We start from the raw sequence: 19,328 nt of genomic DNA, 5'->3' as shown, positions 1-19,328 counted from the left end.
TTTTGCTGTTGTTTAAAATATTCTTGTGAAATTATATTCTTAGAATATGCCGCGGGACGCTTCAAATATTGTATTCACAACAGAACAGTATCTATTTAGAGGGGCATTTTCCCCAACCAGCAGTTAAATTCGAAAGAAAATGTCTGAAATAAGGCTGTATTTGCTGCACTCAGGTGATGCTGCAGTGCCTTTTGTCTTTGCTCGTTCTCACCAAGCTTACTGTGTTCCACCTCATTTAGCCAATGGGCTGTAAAGTCCGGGTAAGCAACACAGTTCTTTCCAATGCAAGAGAAACATCTTAATCACTGGTCAGCGTCATGCACGCATAATTATATTCAGCCGGCGTGACGGGGTGCAGCCTGGCAGGTCAAACCGTATCAGGTCATGCTCTCGCCGGGAGCTGAAAGATCTGCGCGGCGGGCTCATCGATCCAGATCCACGTCATTAATCCGAAGAGCGGTCTTTTCAGGAAGCGCGGCGTCATTCGACAGACGTCGATATCAGATGGAGAGATGTGCCTGTGAGGAGGAAGGAGACAAAGAGCTGTTGGTGCACGACTAAAAATACCAACTGATGTGATGGAGTCATAAATTACTATGATACTGTATATACTGGAGAGAGGCAAGTGTCTTATTGGATTTGTTGTGATTTTCTGTTTTTATTCAGTTGGTTTTTGGAATTTGATGAAAAAGCTCAACCAGGCGATACACAGTAGAAACTAGCAGGAGTGGGTGGATGTCACAGTTGGGGCTGAGGAGATGGGAGAGAGGATTACGGGAGCTGGCTGGCCTGCTTGTGGATTATGGGGAGTCCATCTGCCACCGCCGAGATTATAATCCAACAGAAAGGCAGGCGGAGTTTGGCCAGGCTGTGCCAATTTCTTTCACTGCCAAAATACTGCTTATACACTCAGTGGCCACTTCTATCTATCCCGTTAATAGAGAACAGACATCCAATAAGGCTCGACCATTCATAGAAGTGAAAAAAATCTTGGTATTGTTTGCCTGATCACGTTATAGTGAGATACAGTTGATGCAATCAGCAGCGTGCACTCTGTTATATCATATTAAGAGAAAAAATTACATCTGAATCTAATTAGAAAGTGTTAAAATAAATCTGAATTATTAAAGAAAGGGGTTTCTTTTACGTGCTTTTATAAGTCGTAATATTAATATTATTTAAAAAAAAAAAACAATGGATAAAGTTGTAATTTTTTTTGTTTTAATTTTCTTCTGTAATTAAGGTGCGGAAAAAGTTACGATAACAAAGTCTAAATATGCGAATAAGGTCAGAATTAGGAGAAGAACATTTACCTCAACAAAGTTGAAATAGTTGGAAAAATAAAACAACAGCAAAAATGAAAAAAAATAGCTGTAATTTTACGAGAATCGAGTCAAAATATTACAAGAAAAAAGTTGGAATTTTACAAGAATAAACTTGTAATATTATAAGGAAAAAATAATGTGCTTTTATTTGCACAGAGTATAAGAAAGAATATAAGAATATAAGAAAGAAAAAATAAAGTTCTCATTTTTGGACTTTAGGTTGGGGAAAAAGTTATAATATTATAAGAATGATGTCAAAAAGAAAATATGACAAAAAGTCAAATGGAAAAAACAGCTGAATAAAGGATAAAGTCAAAATATTAGGAGAAAAAAGGCGCAGTCTAAAGAGAAAAAAGTTGCAATTTTACGAGAATAAACTTGTAATACTATGAGGGAAAATAATGTCAGTAGGGTAGAGTTTAAATATTAAATTATTTTTTAAAAGTCGTAATGTGAGAAAGGAAAAAAACTAAAGTCCTCTTAGAGCGCTCATCCCAATATTAAGTTTTCAAAGAGCATTAACATAAAGATTCAAAAGAAATGAGGGTCACTCGTTTTGGCGTGAGTCCATGCAAAGCAGCGCACCGACATCCCAACCTTGACCTCCGGGCCTCCTCACCCCCCTCCCTCCTTCCTTCCTTCTCCAAGTCCTCTCCACCCAGCCCTGCACACATTCAATCCAGTGGCTCCTCCCCCTTTTCAGAGAGTGTGTGAGTGTGTGCACTGCTTTTCAGCGCTCCCCCTCCTTTTTTTTCCTCTCACTCGTTCTCACACCCCTCCTCCTCCTCCTCTTGTCCCTCGTTCCCCTCCCTCTTTTAGCTATTAGGCTATTAGAAGGGAAGCGGTCCGGTCTCAGCCCTTCCTCTCTGTCTTGATAAACACAGCAGAAAACAAGCGGCGCCACAAGAAGACCCAACTGACAAGGCTCGGAGAGGCACAGTGGGATTCCTTTTTTTTGCTTATTTTGGTAGTTCTGTTGAAAACCAGGGCGGGATCTCTCCGCTTCTCTCTCCAAGTGGAATACCACTGCAGGGCTGGGAATCTTCTCCCAGTCCCGCTCCTCTTCTCCCAGCTCAGCCAGCCCCGCTCTAGGATGCTGTGAAGGATGGTCCACCAGGAAAACTGTTCTTACAAGGTAGTCCACATTCTGATGTTGCTTGTGTTGAACGTTGGTACTTTTTCCAGCAAATCCACCAATGTCACGATGAGTGCTGGACGCCGTCACACTTGTGCGTCACAGATTTGGACCTGTGTGGGAGTCTGGTTGCCCTTTTGAGTTGCGTGATTATGTTGTGAATCTGATGGCTCGTTGGTTGCTAAGGGAGCACTTGACTCAAAGGAACAATGTCCAACCTCTTCATCCTCCTCCTCCTGCCTCTTCATCAGTGCGTGTTTGTAATGTGTGATGCACTTTGCAGACAAATGAGTGGAATTTTCTTTCATTCATGTTTATGTGCATTTCCAGCTGATTTTTTTTTTTTTCAAAAAGAAGCAAGTACATGACAGCTGTGCATCTACTTTGCAGCAGAGCGCAAAAGGGAAGCGAGCCTGCAATGCAGAGAGGTAGATGAAAGGCAGAGGAGACGTGCTTCCTAAAGATGCCAGGGGAGACACTGGAAGTGGGTGGAAGATGGAGCAAAAAGTAGAAAATGAACATTGGCTCCTCCTGTACTAACTAGGATCCAATACTGCATTTGGAAACATAACAATGCTCACTTTGATTGATTTTGATTGAGCAATATTTATTTTTATGGTTACAGTTTGTAGAAATGCGCTGCATCACTTATGATGACCATATTCCAGATCTGCACCAATATTTAATATTATACACTGGGGGTGTCACGAGACACTCAGTTCACGAGACGAGACGGTACACAAGATTGGGTCCACCAGGACGAGACGAGATTTTAACTTTACTTTTAAGAAAAGTACAATTAAAAAAGTATAAAAGATATATGACAATATATTGCAATCTGCTAATATAATTAAGAGTACTGACAAAAGGGCTCACTACGTTCATGCCGTTGTTCAATGGAACAAACGTGCCAAGGTGCTGAAACAATGCACAGAGTGAATCCTCTTCCTGCCTGTTTAGAGGCAAAAGACGAGGAAAACAGACACGCAGGCACATTCCAATATATTAAGGCCGGCAAAATTATCATGTTCATTTTCATTTATTGATTAATGAATTAATTATCATCCCAGGCTCAGTGCCCACGAGGCATTTTTTTTCCTGAGCGAGAAATCTTGTGAAACCCCATTATACACACATATTTTATTTTATTTTCCTTTCATTTAGCCATTTTCTACTGCTTTTTTTGTAAACACTCAAATCAAATGTTCTAATCATGCCAAGTTTTAATTGAAAAACTAATTGCATCGCAAAAACAAAGATCTAAGCAAGAATGAAAACGTTCATGTTTGACCAATTTGCATATCTCAAATGTCCTGTCCCTTTTTGGTTCCAAATTGCCTTTTGTTAAACCATAAACTATAACAACACCACCGTCTTTGTCACAATTCTAAGTTAAACCTCCGTTTGTGCCGTTCATGGCTTGTGGTCACCGCTGTCTCGCACACACGTGCATGCATGTCCGTCACGCGTGCACATACACAAAAGCAGTACCATATGACTACATTTGTAATGTTAATAACTGTCCACACGTCCAGAAAACATTTACAGCAACACACACGTTGTTTTAAATGTCTTATTTCCTCTGATTATATCTACTATATTGTGTAATAGGAGTGGAAAGGTGACTATAGGGGTGTTATTTCATGTCTAGAGGGCTCTAATCATGTCAAAAAGCAAATTAAGGGGGTGGTAAACATTTCTCTAAGCTCTAATAAGGAATCCTACTTTGCAGGAATTCACTTATCACAGTCAGGTCTGGACCCAATTAATCGCCATATACAAGGGATTATTATTATTACCAAAAATACATATATGATCTAAAAAAGAACAAGAAAACTTGCCGAAACACCATTTGACTTCATTCAACCAGTTTGGAAAGTCACATGTTATTGTTCTGTTGATTATTGTGCTTATTGTAAGAAATATATCCCAGATTTGAGTCCATATCACGTAAGGTAAGCCAATTGGCCTCACATAGTAAGCAGAAATATCCTGTCAGTCAGAAATAAAGTGTGTGTGGGGGCGGTTTAATTTAACAATATTGTATAGCGTATCATTTTAATTATACATACAAAAATTATCAAAAAATTAATATAAAAATTTTGCACGTGTACCTAATGAAGTGTCTTCGCAAGAGAGTCTTTTGCAGTATAATACTGACTTCTGATTCCGATTAAAAAATGTCAACATGATGACAAAATGTTACCTCTTGCGTAACGAAGTACTCTATATACTGACTCGAGTTGTTTCCATTTTGAGTGACTGTTGTACATATTTGCATGACTAGGGTGGAGGGGGGCTGGGGGGGAGGGGGTTGTGTAACAGGATAAGGATTTCCTGCCATGTTTGGTGGTAGATAAAAAAGCAAAAGTAGACAGAGCGACAGAAAGATATCAGGACAGCGCTGAAGATAAGAGGGAGAGAAGGGATGCCGAGGGCCAAGCGGAGAAGGAGGGCTGAGAGGCGTAGATTAAACAGTAACAAGAGAAGTATCGACAACACTCACTCGGACGTGCCTGCTCTTGTATAGATCACACATCCTAGGAGAAATGTAGCGGTCAGAGATTCAGAAAGATGTGGGAATGGAAACGGGATAGAAGTTGCAGCGTTAATTCATGGAAGAATGAAAGCGGAACAGGATTCAGCCTCAGATAACAGCGCCTCTCTGGAGGCCCCTCAATTAGAGCAGTAACCTGGCAACCAGCAGAGACAGCGCCCCTCATGCACACACACACACGCACGCACACACACACACACACATACACTGGGGAATATAGAATGTTGTATGTATGGTAGGGGTGTCACAAGATATCGCAAGGTTAAAACATGACAAGATTTCTCCTTCCGATTTCTCCTTCCTTCGTGGGCACTAGGCCTGGGATGATCCATCCATCCATCCATCCATTTTCTATACCGCTTCATCCTCATGAGGGTCGCGGGGGCATGCTGGAGCCCATCCCAGCCGACTTCGGGCGACAGGCGGGGTACACCCTGGACTGGTCGCCAGCCAATCACAGGGCACATATAGACAAACAACCATTCACACTCACATTCATACCTATGGGCAATTTAGAGTCGCCAATTAACCTAACATGCATGTTTTTGGAATGTGGGAGGAAGCCGGAGTACCCGGAGAAAACCCACGCGCACACGGGGAGAACGTGCAAACTCCACACAGAAATGCCCAGGGGAGAATCGAACCCAGGTCTTCCCGATCTCCAGGCTGTTCCTGTATTGGCCAACGTGCTAACCACTAGACCACCGTGCGGCCCGCCTGGGATGATAATAAATTAATTAATTAATCACACAATAAATGAAAATGAACTGGACAATTCATTTTCAGTCTGTTTTCCTCAAGGGTTCATTGGTTTCAGCACCTTGGCATGTTTGTTCCATAGAACAACGGCATGAACAGAAGGAGCCCTTTTCAAGAGATTCAAGAGAGTTTTATTGTCATGTTTTGTCAGTGTTATTACTTATATTTGAAGATTGCAATATATTGTCAAATATTTTATATATTTTTTCATTGTACTTTTCTTAAAAGTAAAGTTAAAATCTCGTCTCGTTCTCGCAGACCCAATGAACTGATGTGAACCCCTAATTTATAGGGACCAAAGTATTGGGACACTTGGCTATTACTCTTCTGGAAAGACTTTCTCTAAGATCAATACATATTTGAAAATCCAGTACAGTAATCCCTCATTTATTGCGGTTAGCTGGTTCCAGTGAATTTCCGCAAAGTAGGATTCCTCATTTATAAATTGAATATTTTTGTAGTTAGAGCTTTGAAAACCTGTTTATGACTTTCTAAATATGGTTTTTAACATTTTTAGCGCTCTCTAGACATAAAATAACACCCAATATAGTAGACATAGCAAAAGAAAATAAGACATCTTGGACATAAATGAGACATAACATAGACTCACACGTTAGCATTGACAGCGTACTTCCAGTGATGGCTATTATCTCATCAATGTAACGTTACTGACACCTAGAGACCAGTGTAGAATACTACTGCAATGCTGCTGTTTGAGACTCACAATGCACTTTAGTCGTGGTATTAACAGGCAGAGAACACATAAGCAGCGAACATTCACACAGGAGCTGCTGTCGGCCACAACTCGCACCAGTCGCTCGCACTCTCCACACTTCTCACCATGCTAACACTCAGCTAAACACAGTCACACACGTCACTTCCAGGGCCCTGCCCTTTAAAGGCACACACGACAAGTCAGATATTACACGTGGGCCAATAAAAAACAGGGGCCGCACTTTGGACACTCCTGATTTACACTAAGTGCTGGAACGCCTGATTGTTTGTTGAGTCAGTGTTGACTTTATGTTTTTGTCCATGCGCTGCGTAAAGAAGAAATGGTCTGGAGTGGTTAAATAACACTAACAGTGAATGAGGAAGTGATTGGTAGTGGATAAGTGCACAGTCATGTTTTTTTTAGTATTTTGGTTGCTCTTCTTAATCTATGTAAGTGCTTAAATGTGTGAAATCCACAGTTGTTTACTGCAGAGGGCTGAGGTTGTAATATATCTCCTTTTTTTGTTGTTGTTTGGACTCCGGCTATCATCTATAACTCTGATGGAGCTGTCTTTGCTGTCAGCAGCAGCAGCGGCACAATCAGGCCGAGAGGTGATGGAGAGATTTATCAGGCTGCAAGAGTAATGTCAGCATCCCAAGGCCCCCCGGGACCCTCCCCGGGCCTGGGGTGGGGGTCAGAATGAGTGAAATTAGTTGAATAAAAATGATCTATGAGGGCGCAGAGTGGGGGGTGATATGCAGGCAAGTAAACTGAAAGGGACTTAATAATAAGTAAAAAGTTAGGGGACCTCCTGATGGGCCGGCCCCGTGCTCCTCTTGCCGCCCAATTTGTTTGGAACACAAAACATCGCCATGGAGACGTTCTCGCCACGTTGCTATGGCAGCAGACCCACTTCTGGTTCTCTCGCTTTCTGCCATGTGAGCGTGGAGCTTTTAGAATCGTCAGTAAATGTCAACGAAACATTTGCATACTCACAAACAAGCAAGGAGGCGGTGTGTCAGCAGCAAGCACAGGCACACACACACACACACACGCGCACACAAACACACACACCGAGTGCAGTAGCAGTGCATGCCAGGCCCTCAGGAGGTGCCAGGAACCCTCTGTCCCACAGCCACCCTCTGTTCACTTGGAACAAAAAGCCTTTATATCTGCATGTTATGTCTCGCTCACCCCGCAAAGCACCCCCTTGCGCCTCCTCACCCGCACCTGACAGTCACGCCATCCTCTCCCTGTCTTCGCCACATTTAACCATCTCAACTGTGATCAACCCCAACCGGTGCCCTTCAGCTGATGGGCCCGAGGAGGCCATCGCCACCATAATGAGCGTTCCAGCCCAACCCCCCCAAACCGTGCAGATCAGGAGTGATTTCACCTAAACCGTGAAGTCAGCCTCGGTAATGAAGCTGCCCCACCCTTCACATCCACTCTCCATAACAGCGCTTTTATTGTGTGTGTGTGTGTGTGTGTGTGTGTGTGTGTGCAGTCCAGCATGGCCAGCCACAGCTAGACAGTCCTGTGTACTTTACCCATAATCCTTAGGGATGCACACTGAATCAAACCCACTTTCTTTTTTCCCCACATGCTTTGTGTTTGTGAGTGTGTTAGCTTGGAGATTTGACACTGAATTCCCCGACTGTAAGATTATTTGTTTTTTTTCTGGTCTGGATACCTTCTTTCGTTCTGTACGAGCGCCATGTTCACGTACATTATTTGTTGTTCCCTTGAACCACTTTGTCCTTGCTTGACTGTTCAACTTTTTATCTGATACCGCTGGCTATTGCACCCCGTCGTAGATATTCTTCCCTATTTATTATTGCTTCAAACAAACAGTTTATTGGCAAATCTTTTTTTTTTTGGTTTATTTCATCAGGCCTTACAAGGTCGTGGTTACCGGTATTTCAATTAATTGGTTTGTGTTTCCACCAAGTTATATTTATACTGGAAATACAGTCGCCCCTCACCACTTTTTCAGCATTTTCAAGGATAAAAATGCCTTACATGAAGCAAAATACAACTATAAGGTATTTAAACGGTGCAGCCAAAGACGTTGAAGATATGGAGTATTCTACACTGGTCAGCCTATACGTCATCTGAAGGCGTGTATTGCCGTGCTTACCGAGACTTTAAAGGTACTCACGGATGTAGGCAGCCATCGAAAAGCGTGGTTTTTTGTGCAAGACTTGAATAAAGGTACTCACCGATGTAGGCTAAAGTTTGTCTTCTCAAAATGTTTTAATAGGTATTTGTGAAGCAGATCTCGTCAATGTCTCACCACTACTGCCTCAGACATCCAACCAAACGCTCCTTGGCAGCAAGTTGTCTATGAACTGCCAGAGCCAAAATTCTTACGCTCTTTCTTCTAAATCTCCTACGTGGATCATTTGGACAATTTAGAGTCACCAATTAAACTAACATGCATGTTTTTGGAATGTGGGAGGAAACCGGAGTACCCGGAGAAAACACCCGGAGAACATGCAAACTCCACACAGAGATGCCCAATGGAGATTCAAACCCAGATCTTCCCTATCTCCTGACTGTGTGGCCAACATGCTAACCACTAAATGCTCTGAAGTCGATTCTGAAATCAAAATATTGATAGATTTGATACTTCAATTATATGATTTTGTCCTCTGTTTTTTCTGATGTTGTACATTAGCTTGGCTAAATCACCCTACTACCTCATAATACTTCAGAGTTTTAAATAAATCAATACATTACTATGACGTCTTGTATTCTTTATGCTATGATTTAAAGTACTTTGCGCTACTTTTAAAAATTTACCAGACACATGAGGTCAATTTGCACAGAATTTTACCCAGTATCGGATCGGCATTTAAATCAATGGTATCACGCATCACTATAGCACACACTGCAGCAATGTTTACTTCCGTAAACACACGGAATTGCGTCGTGCTTTTGTGCATACACATCACTTTCCCGACGCTTTCCGTTCACATTAAGAAGTCACATTTGTTTGGTAATGTGAACAAACATAAAAAATCGGATTTAAACAAAAAATCAGGATTGGGCATCATATCTGCAGTGTGAACCTAGCCCAGGTGTCAGTAATGTGGCTGTAGTGTTTGGTGAGACACACAAGCACCAGACTTGATAAAAACACAGGCCGTAACCCATAACCCGCAAGATGAAACTCAACTCTGAACCCCGGATGTCACTTCCCGTCCGCCACTCACTCTGCTCCCCAAGGGAACACATTTCTAGCAATTTATACCACATACACACAAGCACTAGTTTTATTTATGTCTTAAATGTCTTATTTTCTCTTATTATGGCTACTATATTGCATAATAGGAGTGTAAAGGTGACTATAGGGTTGTTGTTTCATGTTTATAGAGCTCCAATAATGTTAAAAACTGTATTTCGACGTTCATAAACAGGTTGCCTATGCTCTAACTATGAAAATTTTAGCTTTATAAATAAGGAATCCTACTTTGCGGAAATACACTTATCATAGACCGGTCTAGAAGCAATTAACCGTGTTAGAGGAGGGATATTACTGTAGCATTACTGGCCATAGTTACAGTTTGTATCCGACATGATGGCTCGTATGTCCCAAAAATAAGAATACAACAGTTACTCTCTTTATGAACTGTCTTTGTATTTCCTCATTAACTGTTTTACTGTCTTGTTTTACTGTCTTTTACTTATCATACAGTAGATATTTTATGTTCTGTTTTTGTCCTGTGATTATTTCAGTTCAGTTTGATTTGTTTACTTTAGGTTTGTTCCCACTTATTTTGTTATACTACATCGCCCCAGCACCTGCTTCACAATCAGTTGTGTTTATTTGATTTGATTTGATGTTAGCATAGTTCATTTTGGTTTAGATGTATTTTACAATGAGTCACAACGCCCCCTTCACTGTCACGCCCGTGATCATTTTATTTGACTCTCGTTGAGTTTGGTTGAGAACCATTGGTAGTGGTTCCCTTCCGCTGTGATTATTTGATGTGATTTTGCATTAGCAGTGCACAAAGACAGGCAATATCAATATGTTATTTTGGCTGCTGAGAAAATAATGAGGGCATGTATTATTCGCACAGTAATTCGTTCAGCTGTTGCTATTTTGGTACACTTATTTGTTACGCCTGGAAACCAGTCAGCGGTTTGTATGTTTGTTTGAAGTTGTGTTGTGTGTTTTTTTTTCTGCGATATGATTCCGGAGCCATATGTGTTTCTAATTTTCCGTCTGAGCAGCCATGACAAATACGTGAGTCACGGGTCGATAATGTCTCGCAGCGATGAGATCATAACACAGCCGGCCTCCGGCTGAAAGAGTAAGTCACAGACCTGAACCTCAGAGTGCGTCTGTGTGGTGGCCCGCTGTGTGAGACAGAATAATGCTCCATTGTGGTCCTTGGAGGACCTGTCTGTGGGGTCCAATTGGGGCACCATTGCTATCTTAGTGGGAAAGTGTCACAAGGCATCCAATTCATTTTGGTCCTTTGGTCGGTATTACAACATAATTCATTAGTTATTAAAAAAGTAACAATTGCGTGCGCAATTTTGAATTGATTTGGGATTTTCTCTCATTTATGCATGGTAAGACTTTTACACTGTATACACACACTGTCTTAAATATTATAATAAGTGGTTCTGAAGGGTCTACAACAGCGGTGTCCAAAGTGCGGCCCGGGGGCCATTTGTGGTCAACGGCGGGTTTTTTTTTATTGGCCCGCAGCACATTCTAAAAATATAATTTAACAAGAAAAGAAAAAAAACAACAACAGCAAAAATTTAAAAATCAGCAGATAATTTTAGACAAATGAAGTCAAAATAGTAAGAGAAGAAAGTGGTACTCTAACAAGAAAAAGCTGTCATTTTACGAGAATAAACTGTGAAAAATAATATTATGAGGTAAAATAACATAATTTTAGTAGCATAAAGTTGAAATGTTAAATAAAAATGATGTTATTTATTTTAAAGAAAAACAAAACAACAAATAAAGTTGACATTTTCACAAGATTAGGTTGCGAAAAGAGTTTTAATATAACAAGAATAAAGCCTAAATATTATTGGAATAAAGTCATAATTACGAGAAAAAAATGTACAAGAAAGTTGAAAGAGTTGGAAAATTAAAAAAACAATATCAGAAATGAAAATAAACAGCTGTAAGTCAAGATATTAAGAGAAAAAAGGCATATTCTAAAAGTCGCAATTTTATGAGAATAAACTCCTAATATTACGAGGAAAAATTATGTAATTTTAGTATCACAGAGTTGAAATATTGAAAAAATAGATTTTTTTTATTTTAATATTATAAGCAACAAATAATTTTTGGACAATTACTTTGGGGGAAAAAAATCCAATATTATGGGAATAAAGTCATAATATTACGAGAAGAAAATTGACAAAGACAATTGAAATATTTGGAAAATAAAAAAAGAAATGGCGAAAAGAGCAAAGAGCGAAGTTGATATTATTATTATTCCTTTTCACCTACAGTATGTTCTTAGCATATTGTTGCTTTGCAACAGGGGTGTCCAAAGCGTGATGCGGGGCTATTTACATTTTTGGGGGGGGAGATTGGCCAACAGCACCTTGTAGAAATAAAATGTAACCAAAAAAGCCAGCAAAAATGTGAAAAATAGAGCAAAAAGGCAACATATAAGTTATTTTTAGCCTTTTTACAAAATGTAAAAATACATAAAAATATCAAAGTGGCAAAGCTGTGTCCTTTCATTTTTCTCTATGTGAAAAAAAAAAAGTTTGGACACCCCTAGTCTAGAATGTCTTTTAACTTGACAAGGCCGAGCCTCGTTGACTTGCTGTTAGTGCTCATGATGTAAGTTTAAAATCCAATATCGCTACACAAGTAACACATATGAAGACATCCTCGTTCCATGCGGTCAGTCCATTGCTGAGCTGTCTGTTCCAGTGTGGTTGCAAGCAGCTGCTGCCCACAAGTCAGTGCTTGAAAAGCACACAGAGGGAGGTTTTTCTCCGTGAGAGGCCGTCCTGAGAAGAGGGTGCAAGGCTGGGAGGGTCTAAAGGGTCTTACCTCTGACCACTGTGCTTTCACAGTCCCCGCAGGAGACACACGCAGTACAGTCGAGTACAGCAGAGGGAATGAGAAACATTCATTCCACACTTGGGACGTGGAAAACCAGGAGGATCCCACAGTTTTTGGGATTTTCATGTTAGATCATGGCTGAGGTGAGTCAGCTGGGAAGGGACCCAAGCTTGGCAGTGAGCCTGGACTAAAGCCACGCTTTGCCCCGGTAGAGCGAGAGAGAGTAAGGAAAGTGGTGGGAGCGATGAGGGAGGCGCTGGATAGTACTGATGGAAACCATGGTGTGGATGATGTCATCAGGCACGCGTCCTGTCTCTGTCTCAGTGACGACTACACGGAGGTAAAACGATGCTGGTGTCTACTTAATATCAGATTTTCTTGTCATAAACCAAACTTTTTCCACCGAGAGCCACATCTTGAAAGTCAAAGAATGCGGTGTGCCACTTTGAGGCTAAAAATAAACTTGAAATATATTTAAAGACAAGGCTTTGTTTTATGATTAGTTCTTAGTATCAACATGTCAGCTTCTTCTCTTTACATTTTGCTATTTTGCTTTTTTTCCCACATTTTTGCAGGCTTTTTTAGTTTCCTTTTATTTATACAATGTGCCAATAACAAGCTGTGAACCACAAATGGCACCACTGTTGTAAAGCAACACACGTAGACATGCTAAGAAGTTAAATATATTTTAAGAAAAAACTGCATCTCCGCTTTGTCATATAGGTCAGATCGGAGTTTTTTTTTAATTTTCCAAATATTTCTACTTTCTTCTTAAATAAACTTTTTTCTTAGAATATTATGACTTTATTCCCGTATAACAATTCCCTTGTTGTCGACCTACGCTACTAAAATGACATGATTTTTCTTCATTGTGTTATAAGTTTATTCTAATTGCAACTTTGTTCTCTTTACAATGCACCTTTTTTTCTCCCCATATTTTTACTTTATTCTTGTAAAATGACAGCTGTTTGTTCCATTTGCTGCTGTTGTTTTTTTTCTTCATTTTCCAACTGTTTCAACTTTCTTCTTAAATAATCTTTTCATAATATTATCACTTTTTCCCCAAACACATTTTTCCAAAAAATACAATCGTATTTTGTTCTTTTTTATTTGTTTGTTTGTTTCCCATAATATTACGACTTAAAAAAAATCTTACTTTAATATTTCAACTCTATGCTACTAAAACCACAGTATTTTCCCTCGTAATATTAAGAGCTTATTCTCACAAAATTGCAACTTTTTTCTTTTTAGAATACGCCTTTTTTGTCGTGATATTTTGACTTCCGTCTTGTAAAATTACAGCTGTTTTTTCCATGTGCTGCTGTTGTTGTTTTTTTCAAATATTTCACCTTTCTTCTTCTAAATTTTCTTCTCTTTAATATGACTTTTATCCCATAATATTTTGACTTCATTGTCATAACATGACGACTTTTTTTTGCAGCCTAATTTGCCCTAAAATGACGACCTTGTGTGTTGTTTTGTTTGTTTTTTGTAATATTGCGACTTTTAAAAAATAACATGCTTTTCTTTAATATTTCAACTTCATGCTACTTAAATTACTTTTCCCCATAATATTACGACAACTTTATCTCTTTAGATTAGATCTCGTCAGATTTTGACTTCTTTTAAAATATGTTGTTGGTTTTCTTGTTAAATGATATGTCTAGAACCTGCTAAGGGCCAATAAACAACAGCCACGGGCCACAAATGGCCCCCAGGCCACACTTTGCACACCCCTGTCATAAAAATGTATATACTGTAGCATTGGAACCTATTTACTTGTCAAATATTTGCAGAGTTACACAAGTAAATGTGTGTAATGCATTGATGAGTGTTAAAATACATACACATACATAATAGCATACACTTGTGAAAAAAATTGGACACCTCATAAATATCATTTACTGTATTATAATCCTGCGCTATACAGCTGACCAGTTCAAAGCGATGGACGTCGGGCATGCACACACAGAAATATGGTAGTCTGATGTGATTTATGTGTGGACAATAAGAGAAAGACATCCCTTCACCACACTTTAGACATAATACTTCACAATATGCCGTCTTTGTCTTCGATTTTTTTCACCTGAAGGTCTTCCAAAGCTCACATTCCTGACATGTTTATGGTTATTTTGAGTATTCCATGTTAGCTTTTTAGCCCTATGATGTAATAAGTTTTAAGTCTGCATGAGCGTGATCCCCCCGCCCCCAACAAGCGCCACCATGTGACACGCTTACAAGAGTAGAGGCTCAAATGTCGCTGGAGGAACCCATCGTGCCGTCTCAACCTGTTTGCTCCTGCCTTTGTCATTGTGCCGTTATTCTTATCTTTCTCTCTTCGCTCGCCCTCCCCCACCTCACACACACACACACACACACACACACACACTAGCCGAGTGAGTGACAGGAGCAGCCTTGCATTGACCTGCGACTGAACTGTCCGAAGGGTGAAAGGTCAGGTCCGTTATCAGGGAAGGAATGTTGCACGCTTCCTTAGACAGACAGGAAAGACAAGCGCTCCCTAGCATACTAAGAAGGATTTGGGATTATGATGCTCGCCTCCCAAATATGGACTGTGTAAGCGTTCAAGAACATCTGTGAGAGAGTCAAAACACGCACTGACCTTGTATGTTTGTCAAGCTGTGGTCCGCTCACACTCAACTCTGGAAAAGATGTAAGAGTGAGGCTCTCGTCTGTTTGGACGATCAACAGCACACGCACACACACAGGCTGAATCCTAAAAACACACACATGAATTAAAGGTTCTTTCATCGCTTCTCCTCGAACACGTATACAGGTGCACTGTTGTGTCATCCTAAACTTGCAGGAGGAGTGTATGTGTGTGTGTGTGTGTGTGTGTGTGTCCTTGTGTGAACACAGGCTTATTGTGTGCGACCAAGGACAAGGACCAAGGCCTCCATTGTACTGTAAAGCAAGAGAGGAAGTGCATAAGGGGACGAGAGGGAGAACCACAGAGATGTATCAAGGAGAGGAATGTTATGTTTTAGACCTGAGGTGTCCAAACTGCGGCCCGGGGTCCATTTGCGGCCCGCGGCTCTTTTTTATTGGCCCGCAGCACATTCTACAAATGTAATTTAACACGAGAACTTGAAAACAAATAGCAACTGCAAAAATGGAAAAAGCTGCAGTAATTTTCCAAGAGTAAAGTAAAAATATTCATCTAACAAGAAACCGTCATAATTTCATGAGAATAATGTATTAATATGGGGAAAAATAATGTCGTTTTAGTAGCATAAAGTTTAAAAAAAATATTTGTGTGAAGTCATAATATTATGAAAAACAAACAATGAATAAAATTGTAATTTTTGGAAAAGTATGCTTCGGTAAAATATTATATAATATAATAATAATAATATAATAATTATTATAAATAATTATATTAGGAGAATAAAGTCAAAATATATTGGCTATAAAGTCATAATATTACGAGAAGAAAATTTACAAGAAAAAAGTTGAAATAATTGGAAAATAAATAAAACAGCAGAAATGGAAAAAAAACAGCTGTAATTTTACGAGAACACAGGCAAAATAATAAGAAGAAAAAGGTGTATTGTAATGCGAAAAAAGTCAATTTTACATGAATAATGTCATAATATTGCAAGGAAATATAATGTCATTTTAGCAGTATAGAGTTGAAATATTAAGCAAAAAAAGGTATTTTTTAAAAGTCATAATATTATGAAAAACAAACAAACAAAATTGCAATTTTTGAAAAATTAGGTTGCGGAAAAAGTTACCATGTTAGGAAAATAAAGTCAAAATATCCGAGAAGAAAATTTGGTTATTATTTAAATTAAGGAAGATTATTTAAGAAGAAAGTTGAAATATTTGGAAAATTAAAAGTAAACAAGAGCATTAATGAAAAAAAAAAAAAACAGATGAAAATAAAGTCAGAAATATTAACATTCTAATGAGAAACAAGTCACAATTTTTTGAGAATCAACGCGCAGCACATTGTAGAATTAAAATTAAACCAAAAAAGCCAGCAAAAATGCAGAAAAATAGTGCAAAAAGGCTAAATGGAAGGAGAATGTTGACCCTAATAACTAATCATAACAGAAAGCTTTGTCTTTGTCCATATATGAAGTTAATTTTAGCCTTTTTACATAATGTAAACATCCATTCAAATATCATCCTTTCCTTGGGGTATTCAGTGGGGATTATTGCTCTACGTCAGAGGGGGTCTGACGGTACTGGTACTTCTTACACCAAAATATATCCAGAAAAAAGGAAGGATTTATTCAAGAAAAAGACAATGTAGGAAACACTTTTGATCTTATGCGTTTTCATGACATCATAAGGGAAAAACCTTTTTTCTCATGTACATGCTAACACTATCGCCACCACCAGTACGTGATCAACCACCATCACCACCAGCAGCAGGCTTCACTACACATATCGAATCAAGCCTGCCAACTATCCCAGTCATCTCCAGACATGAGAGTTGTAAGTTTAATCATTTAGTTGTTGTTTTTTTAGCAAGTAGACTAAGCTAGCTTAGCTTGTTGCTGGACAAAATGGACTGTAGTGTAGGTCACATGTAGCTATGCTAGCTTTGCTAACACGTGTGTCTTCCCGCACTGCTTAATGCAAGCACTTTAAAAAAAAAAAAGTTCTTGTAATTTATGCTGTAATGCAGTGTGTCTGTGTTTCATTTTATTTTTAGAATACACTGCAGGCAGCAAATGACGTCTCTGTGTATTTTGGTCACATTCCTCTACATCAGGGGTGTCCAAACCTTTTCCAGCGAGGGCCACATAGTGAAAAATGACAAGAAGCGCCTTTGCCACTTTCAGAATTTGTACAGATACGCTACAGTAAGTAGTTGTATACATTTCAAGAAATAACTGCCACTCAGCTTTGTAATATACAGTGGTGTGAAAAAGTGTTCCTGATTTCTTGTTTTTTGAGTATTTGTCACACTTAAATGTTTCAGAGCATCAAGACGTTTTTTAAATGAAACTTTTTATTATTAATGGAGAAAAAAATCCAAACCGACATGGTCCTGTTTGAAAAATGGATTGCCCCCAAAGCGTAATAACTGGAGCAGCAACAACTGCAATCAAGCGTTTGCGATAACTTGCAATGAGTCTTTTACAGCGCTGCGGAGGAAGTTTGTTGTATTGTTGTAATTCAGCCACATTGGAGGGTTTTCCAGCATGAAGATCCTTTTTAAGGTCATGCCACAGCATCTCCATAGGATTCAGGTCAGGACTTTGACTAGGCCACTCCACTGTTCATTTTGTTTTTCTTCAGCCATTCAGAGGTGGACTTGCTGGTGTGTTTTGGATCATTGTCCTGCTGCACAACCCAAGTTGGTTTCAGCTTGAGGACATGAACAGATGGCTTCAGGATTTTTTGGTAGACAGCAGAATTCAGCAGAATTCATGGTTCCATTTATCACAGCAAGTCTTCCAGGTCCTGAAGCAGCAAAACAGCCCCAGACCACCAAACTACCACCACCATATTTTACTGTTGGTATGATGTTCTATTTCTGAAATTTTCTTTACTTTTACGCCAGATGTGATTGGACACGCACCTTCCAAAACGTTGAACTTTTGTCTTGTCAGACCACAGAGTTTTTCCCAAAGGTCTTGGGGATCATCAAGATGCTTTCTGGCAAAATTGAGATGAGCCTTAATGTTCTTTTTGTTCAGCAGCGGTTTTCGCCTTGGAACTATGTCATCCAGGCTGTTTTTGCCCAGTGTCTTGCTTATGGTGGAGTCATGAATACTGACCTTAACTGAGGCAAGTGAGGCCTGCAGTTCCTTGGATGTTGTTGTGGGGTCTTTTGAGACCTCTTGGATGAGTCGTCACTGAGTTCTTGGGGTCATTTTGGTTGGCCGGACACTTGCAGGAAGGTTCACCACTGTTCCATGTTTTCGCCATTTGTGGATAATGGCTCTCACTGTGGTTTGCTGGAGTCTCAAAGCTTTAGAAATGACTTTATAATGTTGATATATAACGATATAATGATTATAACTGATAGATCTCAATTAATCTTAGTTTTAACAGGAGGGCAAGCACATTTTCACACAGCGCCATGTAGGTTTGGATTTTTTTTCCTCCCTTAATAATAAAAAGTTTGATTTAAAAACTGCATTTTGTGTTCAGTTGTGATGTCGTTGACTAATATTTAAATTTGTTTGATGATCTGGAACATTTAAGTGTGACAAACATGCAAGAAAATAAGAAATCAAGTAGGGGGCAAACACTTTTTCACACCACGTGGTGTTATAATTTTTCAATTTTTTAAACCAAATTTTCCAAAAATTGTAACTTTATTTTGTTTGTGTTTTTTTGTTTCTCATAATATTACGACTTTTAAAAAAAAAATAACGTATTTTTCTTTAATATTTCAACTTTATCTCTCCCAAAGTCAGCTGGGATAGGCTTCAGCATTTCCTCCCGCAGCCCTAGTGTGGATAAGCGGCATAGAAAATGGATGGACGGGCTACTAAAATTACATTATTTTTCCTCATAATATTAAGAGGTTATTGTTGTAAAATTTTGACTTTTTCCAAGTTAGAACACAGGATTTTTTCTCTTCATACAATATTTTGTGTTTATTCTCATAAAATTACAGTTATTGTTTTTTCTTTCATTTCCAAATATTCCAACTTTTTTCTCGTAAATTTTCTTCTCATAATTATAACTTTATTCCAACAATATTTTTACTTTATCACTTTTTCCAGAACCTAATATTACAAAAATTCCAACTTTATTTGTTGTTTTGTTTGTTTCTCATCACATTACGA

General features: G+C 39.1%; 1 protein-coding gene across 5 annotated transcripts in view; it reads left to right on the top strand.

Moving 5' to 3' along the window:
• Nucleotides 1-19,328, top strand: part of schip1 (schwannomin interacting protein 1) — a 369,798-nt gene that overhangs the window by 322,967 nt on the left and 27,503 nt on the right. The window contains exon 1 of one of the 5 annotated variants that reach the window (XM_054793946.1): nucleotides 1,508-2,460. The exons of 3 other annotated variants lie outside the window; for them this stretch is intronic. In XM_054793946.1, the coding sequence (XP_054649921.1) occupies nucleotides 2,431-2,460 (30 nt within the window). In that variant the 5' untranslated portion in view covers nucleotides 1,508-2,430. Of the gene's footprint in view, nucleotides 1-1,507; nucleotides 2,461-5,933; nucleotides 12,890-19,328 lie in introns of those variants that run through there. One more of the 5 variants, XM_054793944.1, reaches the window with a different exon arrangement.

Source organism: Dunckerocampus dactyliophorus, chromosome 12 (assembly GCF_027744805.1).
Source record: "Dunckerocampus dactyliophorus isolate RoL2022-P2 chromosome 12, RoL_Ddac_1.1, whole genome shotgun sequence".
NCBI lineage: Eukaryota > Metazoa > Chordata > Actinopteri > Syngnathiformes > Syngnathidae > Dunckerocampus > Dunckerocampus dactyliophorus.
The sequence above is the reverse complement of the archived record's forward strand: the minus strand, read 5'-3'. Positions and strand labels throughout refer to the sequence as shown.